The following is a 22,283-nucleotide window of genomic DNA, read 5'->3' as shown; positions in this document are numbered from 1 at the left end:
CTAGGGTTTTATTTATTTATTTATTTATTTATTTAGCTTTTTGAAATGGCTCTTTAATAAACCCAGGGCAAATGGTGTGGTGACGAGACTGCTTCTTGAAAAGTGTCAGGCCAGAAATTGTACTTTGAGAAGACTTCACAAATTTCCTTTGACCCAAGTCTTTTTGTTGCTTATTATTGTTCACCACGACCTTCAGAAATTCCTAGGGTTTTAGAGTAAGGCCATACCTTCAGTAGCCAAACCATTCAGAAAGCAGCTACTGGCATGATACTAAGTTCTAGCAGAAACTGAGCATTTGACGATGGAGCATCAAATGATTATATTATCAGAGCTGCCCTTTTAGACCTGGGTTTTGTAAGGTTGGGTGCCCACAGCAGCAACCCACTGAAAAATAGAAATGATATATATGGGATCACATCTAAGCAGGTCCAGAAGTCATAAGTAATTTACATGAACAGGTGGTAAAGATCTCTGTGTCTTGTAATCCTCACTCACACCTATGGCTTCATGAGGTGTTCCCTGTGACCAGCTGATGATGTTGGAGGAAATATTCATGACTGGTTCAGGCTTGATATGTTAGTAGAGCTGAAAATGGACTGCTACTGCACTACAGTCCCACTCAGGGAGGGGTCCTAGAGGACAGTGTGAGGAGAATCCTTCTAGTGGGCAGAGCTTCAAGATGTACATTTAATTATCTCCTTTGAATGGAGAGAGAAATAGTCTGAGCTAAGAATAAATACAGAGTCTTGAGCAATAGTGAATTGTGTGGTTGAGTGGGTCAAGGGCCTGGAAGATATAATATTTGGAGTTCAATAGCAAAGAGATCTGGGAAGAAGCATTTGCAGGGAACTAGGGAGTGAGCAAAAGTATGAGGATCTTCGTGTCCCATGTCCAGGTCCGCTAGTGAGTGTGCACTATGGATGAGACCCTGAATATCCAGGTAGACATATCGCAGGTTGTGTTTTTCAAAGATGGCCACAAATGTCTCCCATCCCACATACTCTTCTTACAATGTGACCTTGACACTCCTTCCATTGTGTGGTGGGGTCTGCTTCCCTCTCTGTGAATCTGGGCAAGCATTTGTCACCTCCGCTGATAGAATATGGTAGGAAAGATATTCTGTGACCTCTGAGGCGCAATCTTAAAAATTCTATGCATTTCCACCTTGCTCCCTTGGGATGCTCACTTGGAATCCAGGTGTGATACAGTGAGAAAGCCCAAGGTAGGCCACACAGAGGAACCACATGAAAAGGACATATGTAGGTATACTGGCCCACAGCTCAGCTGAGGTCCCTGCTGACAGCCAGCATCAACAGGCAGACCCGTAAATGAAGATGCTTCCAGATGATTACAGGCCCCAGGTGTTGATTCCCCTCCAGTTGTAGCCCCAGACGTCGTGGAGCAGAGACAAACCATCCACACTCTATCCTCAGAAGTGAATTCCTGACCCACTTTTCTCATGTAAGAAAAAAACCTGCTTGTGAAGCTGTTGTTTCTCCTCTGGCCACAAGAGGGAGAACTTGTTCCTTGGGAACCTGCAAGTCTTAGAAGCCATGCTTACTTCCCGTCTCCTATGGGCCGCAGGGTACCCTGCCTAGAGTTGCAGTGAATTTTCCATCTTTCTCCCCACAGGGCTTGGTGAGGTCAGGTGGCTAAAGTAAAACTTACTTTTAAAAAAAGTTCAAATCTTGAATATGTATGAGCTCTAAAGATCATTTAGAAGAAGAAACACCTGATCTTTAACTTCACCTTTGGAACCAAAAAATTGATATGGAGATTCATGTTTAGGCTTGAAGAAGAAAGGAAGCTCATTCTAGTTTGTCCTTTGGAGTCACTGGGTGAAGGTGGACTGTCTGCCTCAAGCAGCTGGGTCTTAAGCTCCCTAGAAGGTCATATCCACTGAAGTAGAGGAGGTGCAGTAGGCGGCAGCCCCACAGTGGTCTGCAGAGCTTCCCTGGGAGAGGCTGGGACTTGCAGTTTCTGGACCACCGTGGTGGTACTGCTTAGACTCCTTACCCATTTGGTGAACACTGGTGAACGTGGAGGTAAGGGAGGCTGCCGGAGGTCATTTTCAGTTACCTCCTACATCATGGGTTAGTCCTGTTAACAGATGTTTTCCCTCTAGTTTTTTTATTTTTTAGATTATTTTTATAAATTACAGTAAAATACACATAACATAAAGTTTACCATCTTAACCATTTTTAAGTGTACAGTTCAATGACATTAAGTACATTCGCATTGCTTTGCAACCATCACCACCATCCATGTCCAGAACTCTTTTCATCTTGCAAATCAAACCCTATACCCATTAAGCAATAATTCCTCCCCCCAGGCCCAGCACCTGGAAATCACCCTTCTGCTTTTTGTCTCTATGAATTTGACTTCTCTAGGTGTCTCATATAAGTGGAATCATACAATATTTGTCCTTTTGTTATTGGCTTATTTCTCTTAGCATAATGCCCTCCAGGATCATCCATGTTGTAGCATGTAGCAGAATTTCCTTCTTTTTTGAAGGCTGAATAATATTCCACTGTATGTATATACCACATTTTGTTTATCCATTCATCCATCAAAGGACATTTGGGTTGCTTCCACCTTTTAGATATTGTGAATAATGTTGCTGTGAACAGGAATGTACAAATAACTGTTTGCATCCCTGCTTTCAGTTCTTTTGGGTATATACTCAGAACTGGAGATGTTGGGTCACACAGTAATTTTATTTTTCATTTTTCTAGGAACCTCCATACTGTTTTCCATAGCTGCTGCCCAATTTTACTTTCCCACCAGCAGTGCACAAGTGTTCCAATTTCTCCATATCCTCACCAACACTTGTTATTTTTTGTATTGTATTGTTTTGTGTTGTTTCATAGTAGCCATCCTAATAGGTGTGAGGTGGTCCCTTCAGTTTTTAAAGCCAACTGCCTTCATATCTCCTAAGGGGTAAGGATGTCACCATGACATCTGTCAATATATAGTCTTTTGATAGCTGGCTGTTTCCTTGTCTCTGGTAAGGACAGTAACTAAGAAATAACTGAGGTCATCTCTCTCTATTTTGAGGCAAGCTAATATTCTAAACCTTCACTGGCAGTTGTTTGCTTCTTAGGCAGCCGAGAACTTTTATCTCCTGCCTTTAGGCAGTATAGTGTAATAGCTCAGAGCATGGACTATGGAGCCAGATGTGTGGGTTAAAATCTTGGCATTGTCATTTATTAGATCTTGGACAAGTTACTTTGCCTCAGTTTCTTCAGCTGTAATATGGAGCTAATAATAAGAGTCATTATAAGGAGTAACTAAGTTAATACATAAAAACAGTTAAAGCATTTTGGTACATGGTTGTCACTCAGTAAATAGTAGCAGTTGTTGCCCCTCCATAACACACTCTACAACTCATCCACCCTCCCAAATGTAGAAGATAGTTACTATTATCTACTGTTTCACAGGTGCAAAAGCTGAAGTTTAGAGACGTTAAATAATTGACTCAAGATATCACAGCTGTTAAATAGAGGAGCTGAGATTTGTTCTCTGAGCCTGGCCTCAGAGCCCTCTCCTAACATGTTCTATATTGGTGACTCTGGTTTGGAAGAACAAATGACAAGGACAGCATTGGCCTTGGTGAGGAAAGGCAGCTCTTACTAGCAGGCAGTTGGAACCTGGGAAGCGTTCCATCAGCTTTCCCCATTGTGTCTGTCACCCACAAATGAAGAGCAGATGTGAATGTTGCTGCCAGCCACTCACTTGTTAGATGAGAACTGACTTGGCCATGCTCATTATAAAATTAATTTGTAGGTCTTGGTGGTTTTAACAAAGCATGTGAATTGTAGGTCTCCACAGGAATCATAAACTTTAATTTAGAAGTGCTTTTGAATCTAATAAAAATCTATTTTTACTTGCATTAAGATAGCAAAGGAAAAAACCTCTGGAAAGGTTCTGGATGCCTCAAAGGAAAATGCAGTTAGATGGTTCTGTGTTTCAGTAACACACATGAGAAACTTCTGAATAATTTGTTAAAATGGGGTGATGTGCCCCACTTTTTAAATTGAAATTCCAATGCACTTATCTCCAGGAATTAGCAAAAAATATTTTTCTAATAATAAAAATCATTAACAGCTATTTGACATCATAAAGAATAACTTATTTGAGCATTAAGTTGATCCTGATACAAACATTGGTTTTGAAAATGAAGGCATCAGAAATTCCGTGTAACTCTTTGCTAGAAGAAAGATAACCCTAAGGCTACTCCATAGATATTTTTCTTTTTCATGATATGGAATGAGCATGATATTTTCATTTTAGAGTCACAAGGACCGTTAAGGAGAAAAACTTTTTTGAAATATAGGAAAACATGATTGATTTACACTTTTTATTGGCTCTGCATATTTGGAGTTCATTGTAATTCCATGCGGATTGGGATGACATTTCCCTTTGCTATATCTGTGATGAAAGGATCTGATAAATAAATTCCTGCAGCAAGTAAGGGAGGAGATTTTAAAGCAGTCTAATCATTTTTGTCTGCAAATGGTGCCACTGATTTTGAGTGAGTCTTTTCTCTCCTTCTTATTACAATAGGCCACCAGGTCTCTCTCCAGGCTCATGGCTTTACCCTCATCTGCCTAGCAAATGCGCGTCTGGCGCACAGGCAGATCCCACAAGTCTATATATAAACCAAGCGTCTCTTCTTTCCCTGCCTGGAGCAGGCTCCACTGGAGGACTGCCTATTTCTATCAGTGGCACCGTCCCTGTTTTCCAAGCGTATCAGTGAGGAAACCACCTTTGAGTCAGGCTTCCTTCTCCCTCATAAGGCCATCCTGGGATTGTCTCCAGGGTCAGTTCTGTCTTTCAACTGTCTCTTCAGTTTTCAATTCTTCTTCATTCCATTTCCTAGCCCTTGAGATAGCTCCATTGTTATGCAGTCCTTAAACCCTAACACCTGACCTGACATGTGACTCTCACTCTTTAGACTTGGTTAGGCTCCCTGAACCATCAACCCATCACCCCATTCCTGGATTAAAGCTGTTCTGATCTCCTCATTGGTTTTGCTACTTGTGTCAGACATTCTCCATAGAATCATCAAAGTAACTTTTCTAAAATACTTATGTTCATACCATTTTCCTGCTTAAGGACCTACAATGTCTTCTTATTGCATATTAGATAAAATATAAATGTATCTTCCCTATATGTAAAGCCCTACATCACTTGATCCTTCTTTGGTTATTAAATGTTTCCTTTACTAGTTTTTGAGTAGTTCCTCTGAACCAGTCAGGTCATTTCCCTTATCTCTGCCCACACCACTCCACCCCCGCCTCCCCTTCTGACTCTCTCTCTCTCTGTCATACACACACACACACACACACACACACTGCCCTATGCTCCATTCATCCAAATTCTGTCAAATTAAAGACGATTTCTTTAAAAGTCGTCGTCTCCAAAAAACTACCTGAGATTAGCTTTTATCCCACAGTAGACTTCTAAATAATCTTGGGACATATAATCTTCTGTATAATCTTGGAATCCCAGAGCTGGATTCAGTCACACCTCACATCGAGTTTAGCACTAGCTCCCACAGCAACCCTGCGAGATTCATTCTTCCCTCCACCCTGGAGCTGGACCAGCGCTCTGTGATGAGCTTTGGATGCAAAGATGAAGCAGTGAGGTGCCTGCTCTCAAGAGGCTTACACTCTATCAGTAGGGGAGACAGACAAACAGTTCAGTTATAAAGCAGGAAAAGTAAAGGGACAGAAGATTGTACAAGGCAGGGTGGTGACTAGATCTGGGCAGTAGGGAAGGAGAGGTGATGCTTGTGCTGTGTCCTGAGGGGTGAGGAGGGATTATCGAGCAGACAGGTCAGAGAAGGCATTCCCAGGATGGGAGCAGCATGGAATGGCCTTTCTCTTTCTGAACTTTGCTAGCACGTATGCATCCAGTTGGCTTCACACCACCCTTGTTTGTGTATCACCTGGAAGTCAATTCGTTTAACAAACATCTTGATGTCCTCTAAACAAAAGATACTTTTTAAAAGAATGGTCATGTTTTCTGTTGCTTATGTGCCCCTCACATTGCCTAGTAATATCAGGTGCAAAGTAGGGGCTACTTTTTGTTTTGTTTTAATGTAAAGGGATACTATAGACCTATTGTAATGATCGATTTGCCCTGCTTGTCCGGCATTCTAAATTCCAACCATTTATTCCTCCTTGCCTCTGTCTCTTGTATCTATCCTTCCATTTACTTTTGTGACAACACTGTGTGCACATGAGATGACTGGTCCATGTTATGGAAGAGCCTTTGGCCGTGGAATGAAATAGAACTAGTTGGGCTATGTGGGAATGGAAGCTTTGGTCTTGAATTTCCAGATTGATGCGTTTAAACAAGTGAGTTAACCAGCCACAGACTGGTGCTACATAGTTGCTTGTTGAATGATTTGAGTAATCCCTTTATGATAGTCTAGACATGATAAGCTGTGATCATTCTGAGCTTGATAAGTCATCACAAAAGAATTCTTTCCTTATCAGTGATGCTTATTAAGACCCTTAGGTTCTTGAAACAGGTCTGCTTCTGCTCTGAAGCTCCACTCATCACTATCTCCCCTCAAAAATTTTGGCTCTGATGTGGCAAACTGTAACAGAATTGAGTACATGAAGATTAGTTTTTTTGTGGGAGAAAAGAGATTTGTGGCAGTTTATCCTTTTAGGTTGGATGTGACAGATGCAGCAGCTAATTGTTCCCTAATATCTGTTCTCTTTTCTTCTGTATTAATAGAACCTCTGATTTTTAGCTGGACATATGCTTGCCCGCAGTAAATATTCCATTTCCCACACTCCCTTGCAGCTGGTTGTGCCAGTGTGACTAAATTCAGAGCATGGTATGTGGGAGGGTGATCTAAGCAACCACTAGGTTGAGTTCTTTAAGAAGGAAGCATGCTCTCCCCTTCCTGATTTTTCCTCCTTCCCACCGACTGGAATGTGCCTGTGGTGGTTAGCTCTCCTGGACCCTGGAGATGCGGGCCACGCCCTCACGGTGGAAGAGCAACAAGATAGAAGGAATCTGGGGCCCTGACTGGGGCTGCCACATGAGCCCCAGCCTGTTTATGCTTGCAGCTGTTATGTCAAAGAGAAAGAATTGTCCCCGTTAAGCTAGGTTTATGTTAGGTCTCTGTGTCAGCAGCTAATTAACACGTTGGGGGATAAACAGTTATGAAGTTCAAACAGTGTCAGCTGAGTGATATGAACAAGATGAGAAACATACTTTTAAAGGTATTTAATAAGACTTTTTTTTCAAATCAGTACAAAAATTTAAATACAAAAATGATTTGCTATTGACATGTCTCAAATCTATCATGGAAACTCAAAGTTACCAGTCTGTTCACCATTCATGGTATTCTGGAAAATATTTGAGAACAGTCACCCACTACAGACATTCTTTTCCCCTGTGGGATGTCATCCTGCATTAAAACTCTGTATTTAAATAACAATATTGTCAGTTTGGTCCATTTCACATGGATAAGTTCTAGTTAATTTTGAATTAAATAGGGATTGTAGCACTATCCCTAGACTTTAGAACATGTGGTTGTTTCATCTGCTTTTACACTAAATGTGTTAACATGATGTGCAACATTCAAAAGGGAAACAAAGATACATAGATAATTATTTAAAACTCTTTTTAAATTAAATGGAGTAATTCATTTAGCTCTGAGATTAGCACCATTGTAGAATATACAGTATCTGGCATAGATTTTGCTCCTCCCCTGTCTAAAAGTTAGAAGCATATGCCTGATAATAAACACATGCGCACATGCACGCGCACACACACGCACACACACACGCAATTGAGTAACAACCAATAAATAAGTTGGAAGGTATTTGAAAAGTGAAATTTAGTTTTGACTAAAGAGCTACTTTCTCTCTTGGTGGAAATAAAAAGCCCATACATGTACAGATAAATACAGTTTTATAAATCAGCTGATCTGACTTGCCTCCAAGCCATTTCAATGCAGCTTTTCAGCAGACAGAGCCCAGTGGATCCATGTGGCTCTCATAGCCATTGGCCCAAAACCAGCATCCTCAAGACCAACCCAAAGAATATTTGGCCACATAAATGCTATCTGCTTTGAAATTGAAGGTTGGGTGGGATATGTTTTTGATGGGAAAAGTTTGTCATATAATTAGCCATGAGTAAGAAACCACGTGGTAATGAACTCATTTCTCTTTTTAAGAAATTGAGAAAAAATGGTGCTTGTATACCATATAGGGAAAAGACAGATATTAGGCTGAGGAGAATATTCTTGATGGTTAAAATGATTCAGATTTGACATAGACACAATTCCATGTGTGTTTATACCGTATTTATTTGTGTATCTTCCCATCTGTACCTATCCCCTCATTTCATCACTCTTAACTTTGAGGTGTAGATACAAGACTCCACCACCATAGCCCCACATTATTCCCCCCAGTGGCTTATAGTGTCAGCAGCAGACTCATAGCCAACTTGAAATGCTTTGTCTGTGTTTTGAGACCAGATCTGAATGTGCAAAGCAATTAGTATGTACCTAAATGAAAACCTGGAAAAAAATTTACTTTTCTTTTTAAATTTGTATTGATTCCTATACTTGTGGGGTGACATAAAAAGCATGGGCTGTCATTGCCCTCTGACATTCCAGGTGGCTCTTCCACAGGTTGCTTCCTGCATTTTTAGTACCTACAGCAGGAAGTAATACATCTATTTTTTAATTTAAAACTTCAGAAATTATTTTTTCAAAAAAATTTATTTTCCTATGTAATTCTGAAACTGCCCCCTCTTTCCCCAAACAAAGGACGGCTTGGATTTAGGAAATTCACTTTGGAACTTAAGATGACACACCGATTTGTATGTATACTACACAGGGAAATTTCTTTGAAATTCAGTAGCTACTAAAAAGTACTGATATCCCCTTCGTGGGTGAAACCTCGTTGTAGTCATTTGTGTGTGTAGGCAAAGGAGAGGGATTATTATACGCATGTAAACACAATTAAGAACCGCTATTTATAATGAACATTCCGCAAAACTGGAAAGTTATGAGGGGAGAGGGTTACTTTTTTTCTTATGACTTCCAGGTGTTTATATTAGTTGGGTCATAATGGAAATTACATGGAGACAACAAGAGAGAAAAAAAAAATCACAGGAAAAAAAAAAACAAGCAAAAAGAACCCGTGAGGAATAAATGAGTTACTTCCTGCTCATGTCTCCCAGCTGGTTTGTTAGCTCCCTACGGGGCACTGTCTTAGGCCCCACAGAAGTGTCTCATCCAGTGCTAGGCACACAGAAGGCACGAGTAAATACACTACAGTTGTTCTTCTAGGGACACTAGACACACAATTCTGAGTAGAACTCTTGTTTTAAAAGACACAGCCTCCGACAGGGGAGAAACATCCCTTGGAGTAAAGCTCTACCCTGGTTCTCTGTCCACGCCTCACTGGGGAAGAGCACTGCAGAGCTCTTCCACATCCCATGGCAAAGTATCTGCACAAATACAGAGGAAATTATGCAAGTAAATACGGTATGTAATTGTTATCATTGACATTTCTTTAAGCCATATTTATAAATATTTTAAAGTAAACAGTATGAGCGAGTGACTTTCATTAGCTATGCTCTTTCATACTGGAATACTTTGATCTGAATAAGCAGGTTATCATGGAAGCACATAACATAAACAGCTAATACGATTCCAGTGGGTACAACACAAGTGTCAGTACTTGATACATAAATCTATCCCATCATTTTCAATCACAAGCTGCTGTGCAGAGCACTAAACATGCATCTTAGTTTTTATTTGTACACGATGGTTCAGACTTTCACTTAAATATAACTTTCCAACTATATAAATGTTTTGAAGCAATTATGTTTCCCATTTGGATTTTTTGGTGCATCCTTTTCTTTTCTTCTATTAAATTTCTCTCTTTTTTTCTTTCTTACATGGGATACAATAAATACCCTGAAAAAGAGGAATGGACGTACTGCCCGGCATACAGTCCCGCAGCCTGTTCAGAGGGCATCTGGAGGAACACCCGGTCTCCGGGCCGGAGCAGCAGCACCGCGCTCCCGGACGCCTGGTCCAGGAAGCCCTTCTTGTACTCGTCATACGTGTACATCATGGGCTCGTTGTTCTTGAACAGAGCAACCCACACGTTGCCCCCCTTGCAGTGAACGTGGTATGCAAAGTAGTAGACCCCAGGGACCTCGCAGGTGAAGATGCCCGTCTGCGGGTTGTAGTTCTGTCTGCCATTATAGAGCAGTTTGTCAAACTTCACTGGGGCCCCCACGGGTGGGAAAGGCGCAGTCAGCTCAGCGGTAAATGCAGGCATCTCGTAGGCTGGCCCTCCGTTCTTGCCTTTCTTAGCCCCGTAGGCGTGGGGGGTTTTCACTCCGTCAATTCCCAGCCCCATATCTGGTAGATACTCTCCATGGGGTGGTGGTGTCGGGGGCATCACAGCTGGGAGTCCCGGGGGCCCTGGAGGGCCTGGGGGCCCTGGAAGGCCAGGCTGGCCTTGGGGACCAAGGGCACCAGGCTTCCCTGGGGCGCCATGAAGTCCTGCTACTCCAGGCTTCCCTACTCCAGGGAACCCAGGGGGCCCTGGGAGACCCGGTTCCCCTTTGGGGCCAGGAATTCCAGGCGGTCCAATGGGGCCACTCGGGCCTGCAATCCCTGGGATACCTGGGGGCCCCTGTAAGCCCTGGTCTCCTGGGATTCCTGGCTGTCCCTTCGGTCCAAGCAGCCCTGGGGCACCAGGGAGCCCTGGCAAACCTTTATGCCCAGCTTCCCCCTTGGGCCCTATGGGACCTGGCAAACCCCTCATGCCGGGGGGCCCCGCTTCACCAAGGAAACCTGGCTTTCCTGGGAAGCCTTGAAGCCCTGGCTCACCCTTGGGACCTAGTGGCCCCTGTGGCCCCACAGCCCCACCTTCTCCTTTGGGTCCAGGGAAACCGATAGCCCCTGGAGGGCCCATGGGACCTGGGATTCCAGGCAGGCCTGGCTCTCCTGGGGGGCCCCCCAGTCCAGGGGCACCTGTTGGTCCTTTCTCCCCTCTTGGTCCCAGAGCCCCAGGAAGACCCCCTATGCCCCTGTCGCCTTTGGGGCCTGGGAAGCCGGGTTTCCCGATCCCTGGAGGGCCTGGGGGTCCTGGCAGTCCTGGCAGTCCTTGCTCCCCTTTGCCACCTGGAAATCCTGGCTGCCCAGGGATCCCATCCTGGCCTGGTTTTCCAATTCCAGGCATCCCAGGAGGTCCTTGAAACCCTGGGACCCCTATAGGGCCTTGTGGCCCAGGTTCGCCTGGAGGGCCTGGCTTTCCCAGGGGGCCCTGGGGCCCAGGGAAGCCTGTCACTCCTGGTTTGCCCACTCCTGGAAGTCCGACAGGGCCGGGAGGGCCATGCATCCCTGGAGGACCCTTCAGGCCTGGCAGACCTGGCATCCCGAAGCCCTTCTCTCCTTTAGGACCCTGAAGGCCTGGAGGTCCTGGTGGTCCTCTGGGTCCTCGCTCACCTTTGGCACCTGGTTGCCCTGGTAACCCTGGCCCACCTGGCTTCCCAATGCCAGGAAGTCCGTGAGGCCCTGGAGGTCCTTGAGGTCCTGGGATCCCCATGCGTCCGATCTCCCCTTTGGGTCCAATTTCACCTTTGGCCCCAGGCATTCCCATGGCTCCTGGCTTTCCTGGCATTCCAGGCATACCTGGCTTTCCAATTCCTGGATATCCCTGTGGCCCTGGTTTTCCTTTGATTCCAGGTATCCCTTGACCTGGTAAACCAGGGGGCCCAGGTGGTCCTCTTGGGCCAGGCTCTCCACGGGGACCTTGCTCCCCCCGTAAACTGGCTAATGGTATTTCTGCTGGGAGAGGGGGGAGAGAGAGAGAAGGAGGGAGGGAGGGAGGGAGTGAGAGAGAGAGAGAGAGAGAGAGAGATTAATATTGATCATCCTTCACTTCAATCATTATTTAGTTCTGACACATTTGCCTATTACTTATCAAGAGGAAAGACTAGGAATAATGTGCTCGTGTTCCAGGACTGTATTATCAGTACTTAATGGACAATCAGGCTGATAATTTCTTTGTCATATTTGAGATACTGTTTTGGGAACTGATATCTGTGGCTGCTTTTATCAGCATTAGTTAAGTAAAAAAGCTAAAAAGTAATGAAGAAACATTCTTCCTAGTACAAACTTGGAGATATTATGGTGTATTCACTATAAAGAGTTCAAAGAAGGACAAAGAAAAATCAAAGTTGCCTATAAGCCCACTACTCAGAGATAATCGCTTGACATTTATCTGTATTTCCATCTCATGTGTTCTATATATATGTACGTATGTATGTATATATATGTGTGTGTGTGTATATATATATATATTTGTGTGTGTGTGTGTGTATTTTAAACAATGTTGGAGTCATTTTTATTTTTTCTGTTTTTTCCCTATTTAATGTTATACTCTATTTTTCTATGTCCTTGAATTTTAAATATAATATATGGAAAAATAATGTTTCCTCTTGTGCTGAAATATACTATGATGTACAGGATGACGGTCATTATCATGTAGACTCAGGGAAGAATAGAAGCATTTTATTTTTATTTTGTATGTGGTTTAATAACATCTTAAACATCTGTCCTCTAGAGTCAAATCGATGTGTTTAATTTCTTTAATATGCTGTAGGATTTCCTAAGCCTCAAATATTAATTCTTCAATTTAGTAAGTTACTTCTCACTTGCAAATTTGGTTTTTAAACAGGAGTAGTTGAATAAGGTATTTTAGGATGATAAACAGTGCAGAAAAGGAGTTAAGCTGGGATTAGGAGCAGGAAGCTCAGCTTCTCTTTCTGGCCTTGAAATGAGATCTTGACTGGGTCACTTAAGCCATCAGCATCCCTGCTTGCCTGTCTGTACAGCAAGAATAATACACCCACACTACAAGATTAGAAAATAGATGTGAAAGGCGTTATGCTTTCTCAAATTGTTATCAAAATACAAAGCACATGTAATTATATTGATTATGCTATGCCTTTCAGAGAAACACAACTCTGGATCTCTCATGCTACTGGGAGTAAGGAATAACATAAAGAAAGGAAATTCATGGTCCCAAAGTCTTATATTAACCATTAGTTGCATCTTAATCCTGACCATTGTATTTTTCACTGAGCTACTGTCAGGGAACAAAATAGAACCACAGAACTCATATATTTTCCAAATTCCTCAGTTGCAATCTGGTACCCATCTGAATAAGTACAGGAAGTTTCAAAATCCAGGCAGGCCATTCAAGAAAGGAAGGAAAACAAATGACTGAGATAATCCCCTAAGTGGAATATCAGCTCCTAAAGGGAAGAAAACTGGAAATACTTCTTTTATGCTAATAGGATTACTACTGTACAATTAGGGTGTGCTCTTTCTAAGCAGGAACTGTGTAGCTCCTATATCAAGAGAGCGTCTGGGGCAGGGTCACATCACATTCATCAGGAATCCCTAATGTCTAGCACGTGCCTGGAGTATATTCTGTTCTTTCTTAGGTTTTGTTGAATGACCAACTGTAGCAACTCAAAGTTTTTATGGTACTTTAGCATTTATTTAGTACTTACCTTATGTCATAGACTCTCTCCATAATCCTACTTTACAAACAAAGAAAAGTAGTTTCAAAGAGGTTAAATGACTAGGTTTCTCTCCTTTCTGGCCTCTAGGCACTCAGGCCTATTAACACCAAATCCAGTAGTTCCCCAGAAGCAGAGCTTCCTGCTTTTGCAGGGACCATTGGGAATGGCCTCCACCGCCTCAAAGGGAATTGCTACTCTGATTGCAATTCCTTTCCTGCAAGTGCTAGGTTTCCTACGTTTCTTATAAACCAACTGAGTTTATAAGAAAATGTCTCTCGGGAATTCCCTGGTGGCCCAGTGGTTAAAACTCTGTGCTCTCACTGCCAAGGACCCGGGTTCAATCCCTGGTCAGGGAACTAAGATTCCACAAGCCACGCGGTGTGGCCAAAAAAAAAAGAAGACAAAACAATTTTAAAAAAAGAAAATGTCTCTCACAGTGATAGGCATTTTGCTGGTGTTGAATAACTAATGAATATGCCTTAGAAAGTAATGGAGAGATTTTCAGGTATCATCATCTCTAGGTAGGTATATAGTCTGTACTCTTCAGGCTCCTTCTGTAGATTTATTGATTGACATGTGTAACAACTTAATTAGAGCAGTCTTAAAAACACATTCATCTGGCACCTAGTTTACAAAGTGCTTTCATATGATTTTTTTTTTTTAACACAGCAGGTTCTTATAACATTGCTCTCCTAGTTCTGAAGACTGACATCACTTTTTTTTTTTTTCCACTGCTATATCCCTTAGCATTTTGGCTCAGAGCCTGACACAAAAAGAGATGCTCATTAGTTGCTGTATGTTTGAATAAAGAAATAATGAGTAAGGGACTAAACTTATTTGTTATTAAGTATGTTTTTTGTCATTTGATGCTGTTGAAATAAGAAAGCACAACATACAATAATTTTGTCTTTCTTCAAGACCTGAACTTTTCAAGGATAGGGTTTAGAGCACAGTAGGCAGTTAATGAATGTCAGTCACACATGCTAAAAGAAAAATGTCTAAAATTTAGCTCTCCCCACCCGCAGCGTATTGTTTAGGGTTTTGGAAAGCTGCTGTCTTACAGCAGAACTGAAGTATGTTACCTTTGCCTTTCTTGGGTGCTGCTTCCTTGCCCATTCTTGGTGCCGGCTGAATTTCCTTCATATATTGGGGTAGATGTGGATACTCTTTGCCATACCGCATGTGGGGCAGCTCCTTGCCCACGTTAAGGCCATCTTTACCCAAAGGCATGTGAGGTACTTGTTGGCCCAGGGGCTGGTACTGTGGAATTTGCGGTGGAATCTGAGGAGGAATTTGAGGTGGCAGCGGCTTGATGCCATAGTAGGCACCAGCTTGGATGAGCCGGACGGAACCCAGGGAAATGGTAAGCAGTACTCCCAGCAGCTGCAGAAGGGCAGGTGGACCAGCCATCACCTGTGGAGGAAGGTACGCACCAACATGGTGAAAACCAGCAGGCCAGGTGACCGGAGTTTACTTAGAGAAAGAAGGGAGAAAAAAAGAAAAGGAATCATGGTCTTTATTAGCAGAACTTCATGAGTGGAAAACAAATGGAAGGGAAGATGTCACCTTTCAATAGAAAACAAACAGACAAAACCCAGGAAAGAGTAGGATCTATCAAATGAAGGCAGCTGGTGGGAGACTGCTGGTTGTCCCTGAACATGAACTCTGCCCTCTTCCATAGTATTGGCACCCCTGACTTTCAGCTGGAACAGAGCAAGCCTAGAATGAAGACATTTCATTTAGATGTGGCCATGTGACAAAGTTCTGGTCTGTTGGGTGTAGTTGTAATGGGTGCAACTTCCAAGAATGCTCCTTAAGGGGAGTGAGCATGTTCTTCCTCTTGCTTCTTCCCACTGGCTGGAACGTGGATATATATTACCCGGAAACGGGCCAGACACCATGAACCATGGAGTGAAAGCTGTGCATTGAGGATGGTAGAGCAACAAGCTAGAAGAAACCTGAGCCTTGGTTGAACTTGGAGGCGCCATATATTGATATTAATCCTTAAGTTTGGAATTTGTTTACGCAAGAGAGAAATAAAGATTTACCTTCTTTAAGCCATTGTTATTTTGGGTGCCATACATTTGCACTGAACTTAATCCTAACAGATAGAATAGATTCTCCAAAATGAAGCAAACTTAGTGGCAAGTCATACTTTGTTAGTAAGTGCTGAAATTCTATATTCTATTGTAAATGGAAACAGTTAATAATTTATAGGCTTTATGCCAGGAGCAGTAGTTTTTCATATGTCAGATGTCCTTTGGCTGCTTTGGTGTGGTCATAAACGTATAAAGGTTAAAGAACAAACAAGAACAACAATAAAAACCGAAGATATCTTCTGAATTGGAAAGAAGGTACTTCATGTGACAGCCCCAAAATGTCATTTAAAAAAAAAATCACCATCATAATTATGTACATACAGGGATACCATTTCTTTCTTCTAATTATGTACTATGAAGTCATTTGTTCAGAATTAGGTTAATTGGACCTGGAGATCATTAAAGTTTATCTTTGTACTATTATGAAGAAAGGAGTTTACAAAGCAAATTTGTTGTATAAATAAGATAGAGATGTTTACTCACAAGAATAAGCTGTTTATAAGCCTTTTAATAGCACCCTTTGCAAGTTAGTAATTAGTAGAATAAATATAAATGAGGTCTATCTGTTTATAAAAAACAGCTTGAGATGGGTGTTTGGAAACGCGCAGGGTTGAAGACCCAACAGCCCGGGGAACTGCAGTTTTCACAAATTCCCGCTAGAGGGCAAGTGTGGTACACATCGACGTCTGCTCAATTCCCCGGAGGTCCTAAAACTACACATAAGGCTTTGCTCCCACATCTTATAGAGGGACTTAACGAAAATCTGAATCCTAAATGGAGTGTCATCATAATGCTGCAGAGAGAGAGATGGGACGTGGCGGGGTGGGGGGAGGGGGGGAATTGGGGGTATGGAGAAAGAAGTGGCAAGTTTCTCACAACTTTTAATGTAAATGTCTTCTGGAAAACTTTGAGTAAACTTGAGTAAATAATTTAATTCAGTAACTAACTGAGTAAATAATTTAAGTTCCATTCTCCTAAGAGTTTGTTTTCTTTGCTTCTGCCTTACTTAATTCTGGATCATAGTTTTCCACTTCTTAGAAAATGTGGGTTGACTTTGCAACATCGTATTCAAGAGTAATGCCAAGAGTATGAACAGGCTACAGAAGAATTGGTTAATAAAAAGCACCTAAGAAAATATTTAGTAAAAATCTCCACCATGAAATTCACTGCATTACAATTTTTCTAAATATACTAACTAATCATTTTTTCCCCTTTGGGGTGAAAATTAAGAAACATCTGTCAGCAAAATGATTTATAAAACTTTCTCTATTTCATAAATCAGAGTAGTCTTCAAGAACTATTTGTTTCAAGTGTACTCTAAATGGGAGAAGATAGAAAGCTGTTATTTTATGTCCTTATATGAATGATTAATTGTTATAAACCATTTGGAAAGAGCCACAAAATTAATATTGATTTATACTCAATAGTCAAATTTATTTTAGATGGAAAAAGAACATCTGTTGTAAGTACTCAACAGTAGTTTACTGAGTACTTACGAGACACAATAAGAGACCCACCCAGGGATTACAAAGATGACTATAATATGGTCAATAGGCCCTGCCCTCAAGGAGCTTACACTTCTTTAGTAGGAGTGACAGATGTGTAAACTATTAATGAGTAGCAAAGGATATCGGGGGGGAAAAAGTAAATTTTCCTCTCACTTCTGTTCTTTAGTATCTAAAATCCTTTCCCTTTGAAGTAACAACATTTCCCATTTTCCTTCATATTTTCCCAGAGATATTCTCTGAATATGCACACCCATTTAAGACAAATTACAGCCTGTTCTACACACCACTGTTCCTTACTTTTTTTACTCATAAGACCAGAACTTCATCTTAATTTTGTGTATCTGAACAGATCCCTTCAACTTCTTTATTTGTTAAAAATAAGACTCAGTTGTTCTCTAAGCCCCATCTGACTCTAACATTCAATGTCTAAGGCAGTCACGAGAGAGCTGACAGTGGTAATATCTGGTGATGTGTAGCCTGGGATTTAATTCTACCTTTGGGGGTTAATGAGTTTCACTATTAAACCCTGAACTTGGAGTGATAATAGACAGCATGCTTGGTCCTTCACCCTTCCTTCACTTCAGTGGCTGTGTTGGATTTACTTAATAATCTTCAAACCAGGACAGTCTAATGAAACACTGGAAAATTGGAAGGGGGCGAAATGCTTGGAAGAAGACCAGTTGAATACCAAAGGCCCACTGGGATTCTGCTCTACTACAATTATTTCCTCTCATAGGCTTGGCCTTTCTCTCCTGAAAACTACCTCTTTCAGTCTGCCATCTGCCGTTTCTCTGGATCTTTATTTAAATAAACTTCATTCAGTTTTAGCTTGAATATTTATGTAGGGGCCCTGGTTAGAATTTACCACTTGACTTATCCTTACTCATTTCCCTCTTGTCCCTGAGGACATTTTTGGTGATCAAAGTGGTGTGGAGATTCTCCCCAAATCACTCAAAAGAACATCAGATTTGTGTAACACTGTACAAACACGTGGTGGGAAGAAGGAGCCTCAGAATTCCTGCTGGGGAGAAATGGTGGTAGTGGGTTTTCTTGCCTCTTTTTTCTTTTTCTAAGGATGTAGAACACAATAATGCTGTGAGTTCTATTTGATGTGTTCTTGGATTTCTATTTGATAACCGGTATGTGGTGTGTGTGTGTTTGAGTACATGTGAACATAAACATACATACTGTGTGTGAACACTGGATCTTTGCCAGCCAGGCTAGCTTAGTGATGGGTGTCATGTCATACAGGAAACGCACTGTAGAAGAAACCAAAAGGCAGGAGTTGCGTTGTAGCTCTGCCATTCACTATGTTTATGACTTTCTGCAAGTCCCTTATCTTCACTGAGCCTCAGTTTCCTTGCTTATAAAACAGAAATTATAATCTCTGACTCTCCCACAGTGCTGTTCAAGGGCACAAATGATACTATGAATTCTTTGTAAGCCGAAAAGCACTCCTCACATTTGTTATTATTAATGGAGTGTGGCCAAAAAGACAAATCAAAACCAACTGAAATGTCAAAGACTTTTCAAAGAAGGATACTAGCCAAAGTAAATGTGAGGTTAACTGCAATAATGATAAACCTAACATGAATAAAACAATAATGGCCATTCAAATGTACTTGTTAAAAATGGCAAAAAAGAACAGCTGAACCAAGGCAGTTATTCATTCTGGGGTCAGAGTCGCCAGTCCTAATCATTTTGAACAGCCCTAAACGGTTCCCTATATTTGGGCAGGGCTGCAGAGAGTTTCAGTTTCCTCATGTGATCTGTAATGTATATAACAGAGAAATGTGATATATATTATTTTAGACGCTCCTCAGCATTTTATTTGTATGTTGATCCTCATGAGATTTTGGCTTACTGTCTGAAAGAATGTTTAAGTATTTAAACCTTCAATCCTTGCCCTAAATCCAACTTGCCCTTTCACATGGGACAGCTTTCCCTTTCCCTTTCCCAGCATGTCTGTATTTGTGTATGTGTGTGCATGTGTGTCCATGTTGTGTGTGGTGTGGACAAGCCTCTCTCATCTGCTGCCGGGTGGCCCTCCTCTGTGCCCCCTACTTGCCCCCTCACACAGAGTTTGTAGTTTCTCAAGGCTTCAGATTCACCACAACTAAAACAAGGGAAAGTCACACAGTATCCTACTCCTCCAATATTCACCAGAATTGTTTTCTTGGCTTTTCCATGCCTCTCAAAGAAAATTCCCTCCCGATTGATTGCTTTTCTCAGGGAAATTCATTCCCTAGATACAGATATTTATGGTATACCTACTAACTGTTACAAACTGTTCTGGGGATTAGAGAAAGAGAGGTGAATTAGAGAGGTAAGTCCCTGATCTCATTGAACTCACATTCTAGTGTGGGAAGACATGTAATTAACAAGTTAAAAATAAATTTTGTAATCTCAGATTTAAGTGCTGTGAAGAAAATAAAGCAGGGGAAAGGGCTTGAAAATGGCTTGGGGTGGCAGATGCTGCTTTGGAAGGATGGTGGGGGAAGACCTCTCTGAGGAAGTAAATTTTGGATAGAGGTGCGGAGGTTGAAAGGTTTATTTATCTCTCTTAAGACACAATACTGGAAAAAAGAAAGAGTCTTATTAATGACAACAGTAGCTGTATGTACCATTCATTAATGTAAACCCCTGTTTCAAGACTCTATTCCTCATCTATGTCAGTCCTCATTTTGACCTCTTTTTTCATGGTATTCTTTTTTTTCCTGGAGGATTCTTATTCTTTTTAAACCCCTCTCCATATTTCAACCCTACTGTATTGGTTTGCTGGGGCTGCAATAAAAAAGTACCCCAGACTGAGTGGCTCAAACAACAGAAATTTATTTCCTCACAATTCTGGAGGCTAGAAGTCCAAGATAAAGGTATTGGTAGGGTGCGTTTCTTCTGAGGCCTCTCTCCTTGGCTTGTAGATGGCCATCTACTCCCTGCGTCTTCACATGGTCTTTCCTCTGCATGTCTGTGTCCTAATCTCCCCTTCTTATAAGGACACCAGTCATGTTAGATTAGGGCCTACCCTTAATTTCCTCCTTAAAGACCCTATCTCCAAATGCACTCACATTCTGAAGTACGGGGAATTGGGACTTCAACATATGATTTGGGGGGACACAGCTCAGCCCATAACACCTACCATTCCTCCAGACCAACTCAATTCCTACCTCTTCTATAAAGTCTTCCCTACCTACCTCCTCAAACAGCATTATTCTGCTAGTACTACTGAAAGTTTAACACAAAGTTAAATATAATTCTAATCAACCTTATGTTTTTCTCCTATTGTTTTCTGTCCGTTAGACCTCAACATAATTGTAAGTTTCTTGAGAACCAGGAAAATGTGTGATATTCTTTTGACTTTCTCAGCATTTATTGATGAACCCTTACAGTCTAAACTTGCAGTGTTGATAGGGGCTTTAGAAAATATCAAATTCCGCCTCATTCCCCATTTGGAATCCTTCCTACAACAGTTGTTGACAGAAGGCCTTCATATTTCCTACCTGAATATTAATAATGATGGAAACATTTACAAGGCAACTTACGACCTTCTTGTGCAACTTTTGTTGCTATTTTTATTATCTGAGCAGCTTGTAGGGGAGACCCACTTTTTTGATTCATAAATGGCAGTGCACATGTAGGTTACTTTTAGTGGGGGGTGGGGAAGGGGGTATTAAGAAATATATCCCCCAACTTGGCTAAGGCAAAAGATAGATGGTCACATGATCTTTTATTGCCATGCAAATAAGCCCACCTTAGGGTCATCGAACTAGGGATATGTAACTTTGTTGCATAATTTATTAGTATTACAGGACATTAACAACTCTATAAACTATGTTGATTAACCCCACTCAGGTTACGGTTTTATTGCCCTTTAGAATGTTAACCAGTTTTGTATTAAACTTAGCATTATCTCAGCATACTTTTTTATCTGCTCATTACAATGAAAAACCCAGATTTTTAATATTTTATTTCAAATTGGCTTTGTCATCATTTAAAACTTTGACATGTTCACTTACAAATGAGAATTGTGTTTTTAACATTTTGAGGATTATGCTTTGATGGCGACACAAACTAAATACAATCATAAATGTACGGTGTGCTGGATGATATGGAGAAAAACAAAGGAGAGGGTGGGTAAGGATGTTGAGGTGGTGCTCTTTGAAACCCACTTTACTGTAGAAACTGAGCCTTCTGCGTTTGGATGGGCTGGCACCTGGGTTTTAAAGGAAGATAGAAACAACTCTAAATAATAGAGGGTATGGAAAGTTGGCCTTCTGGGGGATTCCGGAGGAGATTAAGTGTGATTGCCGCGTGGCAAAGAGTCAGAGAAAAGATCTCCAATGGAGGAGCAGTCAAGAAAGGAAAAAGTCTTTTCAATTGAACTTTTTGTGTTTATAATAGGATACATATTGTAAGTTCCCTCCTTCATTTCCTCAGAGATGAAGAAACTCTAATTCTTCTGATGATACCTTCAGAAAACCTAAGTCTTTGGGGGGAATGGATTTTTTGGGGGTAAGTAGAAGAATGGTTTAGTGCTGTTCCATATTAGCATTGGGCAAAATCAGTGACTGTATTTAGAAAACCAGAACCAGAGGATGGCTAGGGGAGGAAAGGCAATAAACATCAAAGTTATAATAATATTAGCTAAGTTTTTGAGCACTTACTTTCTGCCAGCACCATGAACATACTTCAAATACATATGATTAATCCTTTGTCCACTTACTAGGTCTTTTTTTTTTTTTTTTTTTTTTAACACTAAACTCTTAAATGATATCTCCCCATCCTGTATTTATACAGTTGATTATTTTACTGAAATTCAAGACTGTTACATTCCAAGTTAGAAAGTTTAAATTCTTATTTGAAAAGACAAACATCATATGATATCACTTATTTGTGGAATCTAAAAACTGACACAAGTAAGCTTATTTACAAAACAGAAATAGACTCACAGACATAGAAATCAAACTTATGGTTACCAAAGGGGAAAGGGGGGGAGGGGATAAATTAGGAGTTTGGGATTAAAATATACATACTACTATACATAAAATAGATAACCAACAAGGACCTACTGTATAGCACAGGG

The 22,283-nt window shown here is 41.3% G+C and overlaps 1 protein-coding gene across 3 annotated transcripts in view; it reads right to left on the bottom strand.

The window, feature by feature from the left end:
- Nucleotides 1-9,839: 9,839 nt before the first annotated feature.
- Nucleotides 9,840-22,283, bottom strand: part of COL8A1 (collagen type VIII alpha 1 chain) — a 153,051-nt gene continuing 140,607 nt past the window's right edge. For 2 of the 3 annotated variants that reach the window (XM_061193015.1, XM_061193014.1), the window contains 2 exons: nucleotides 14,676-15,006; nucleotides 9,840-11,848 (listed from right to left, as the gene is read on the bottom strand). In XM_061193015.1, coding sequence (XP_061048998.1) covers nucleotides 9,939-11,848; nucleotides 14,676-15,003 — 2,238 coding nt within the window. In that variant the 5' untranslated portion in view covers nucleotides 15,004-15,006 and the 3' untranslated portion in view covers nucleotides 9,840-9,938. The remainder of the gene's footprint in view (nucleotides 11,849-14,675; nucleotides 15,007-22,283) is intronic. The other variant, XM_061193016.1, reaches the window with a different exon arrangement.

Source organism: Eubalaena glacialis, chromosome 6, assembly GCF_028564815.1.
Source record: "Eubalaena glacialis isolate mEubGla1 chromosome 6, mEubGla1.1.hap2.+ XY, whole genome shotgun sequence".
Taxonomy (NCBI): Eukaryota; Metazoa; Chordata; class Mammalia; order Artiodactyla; family Balaenidae; genus Eubalaena; species Eubalaena glacialis.
Note: the sequence above shows the minus strand (reverse complement) of the source record. Positions and strands in the feature narration are given on the sequence as shown.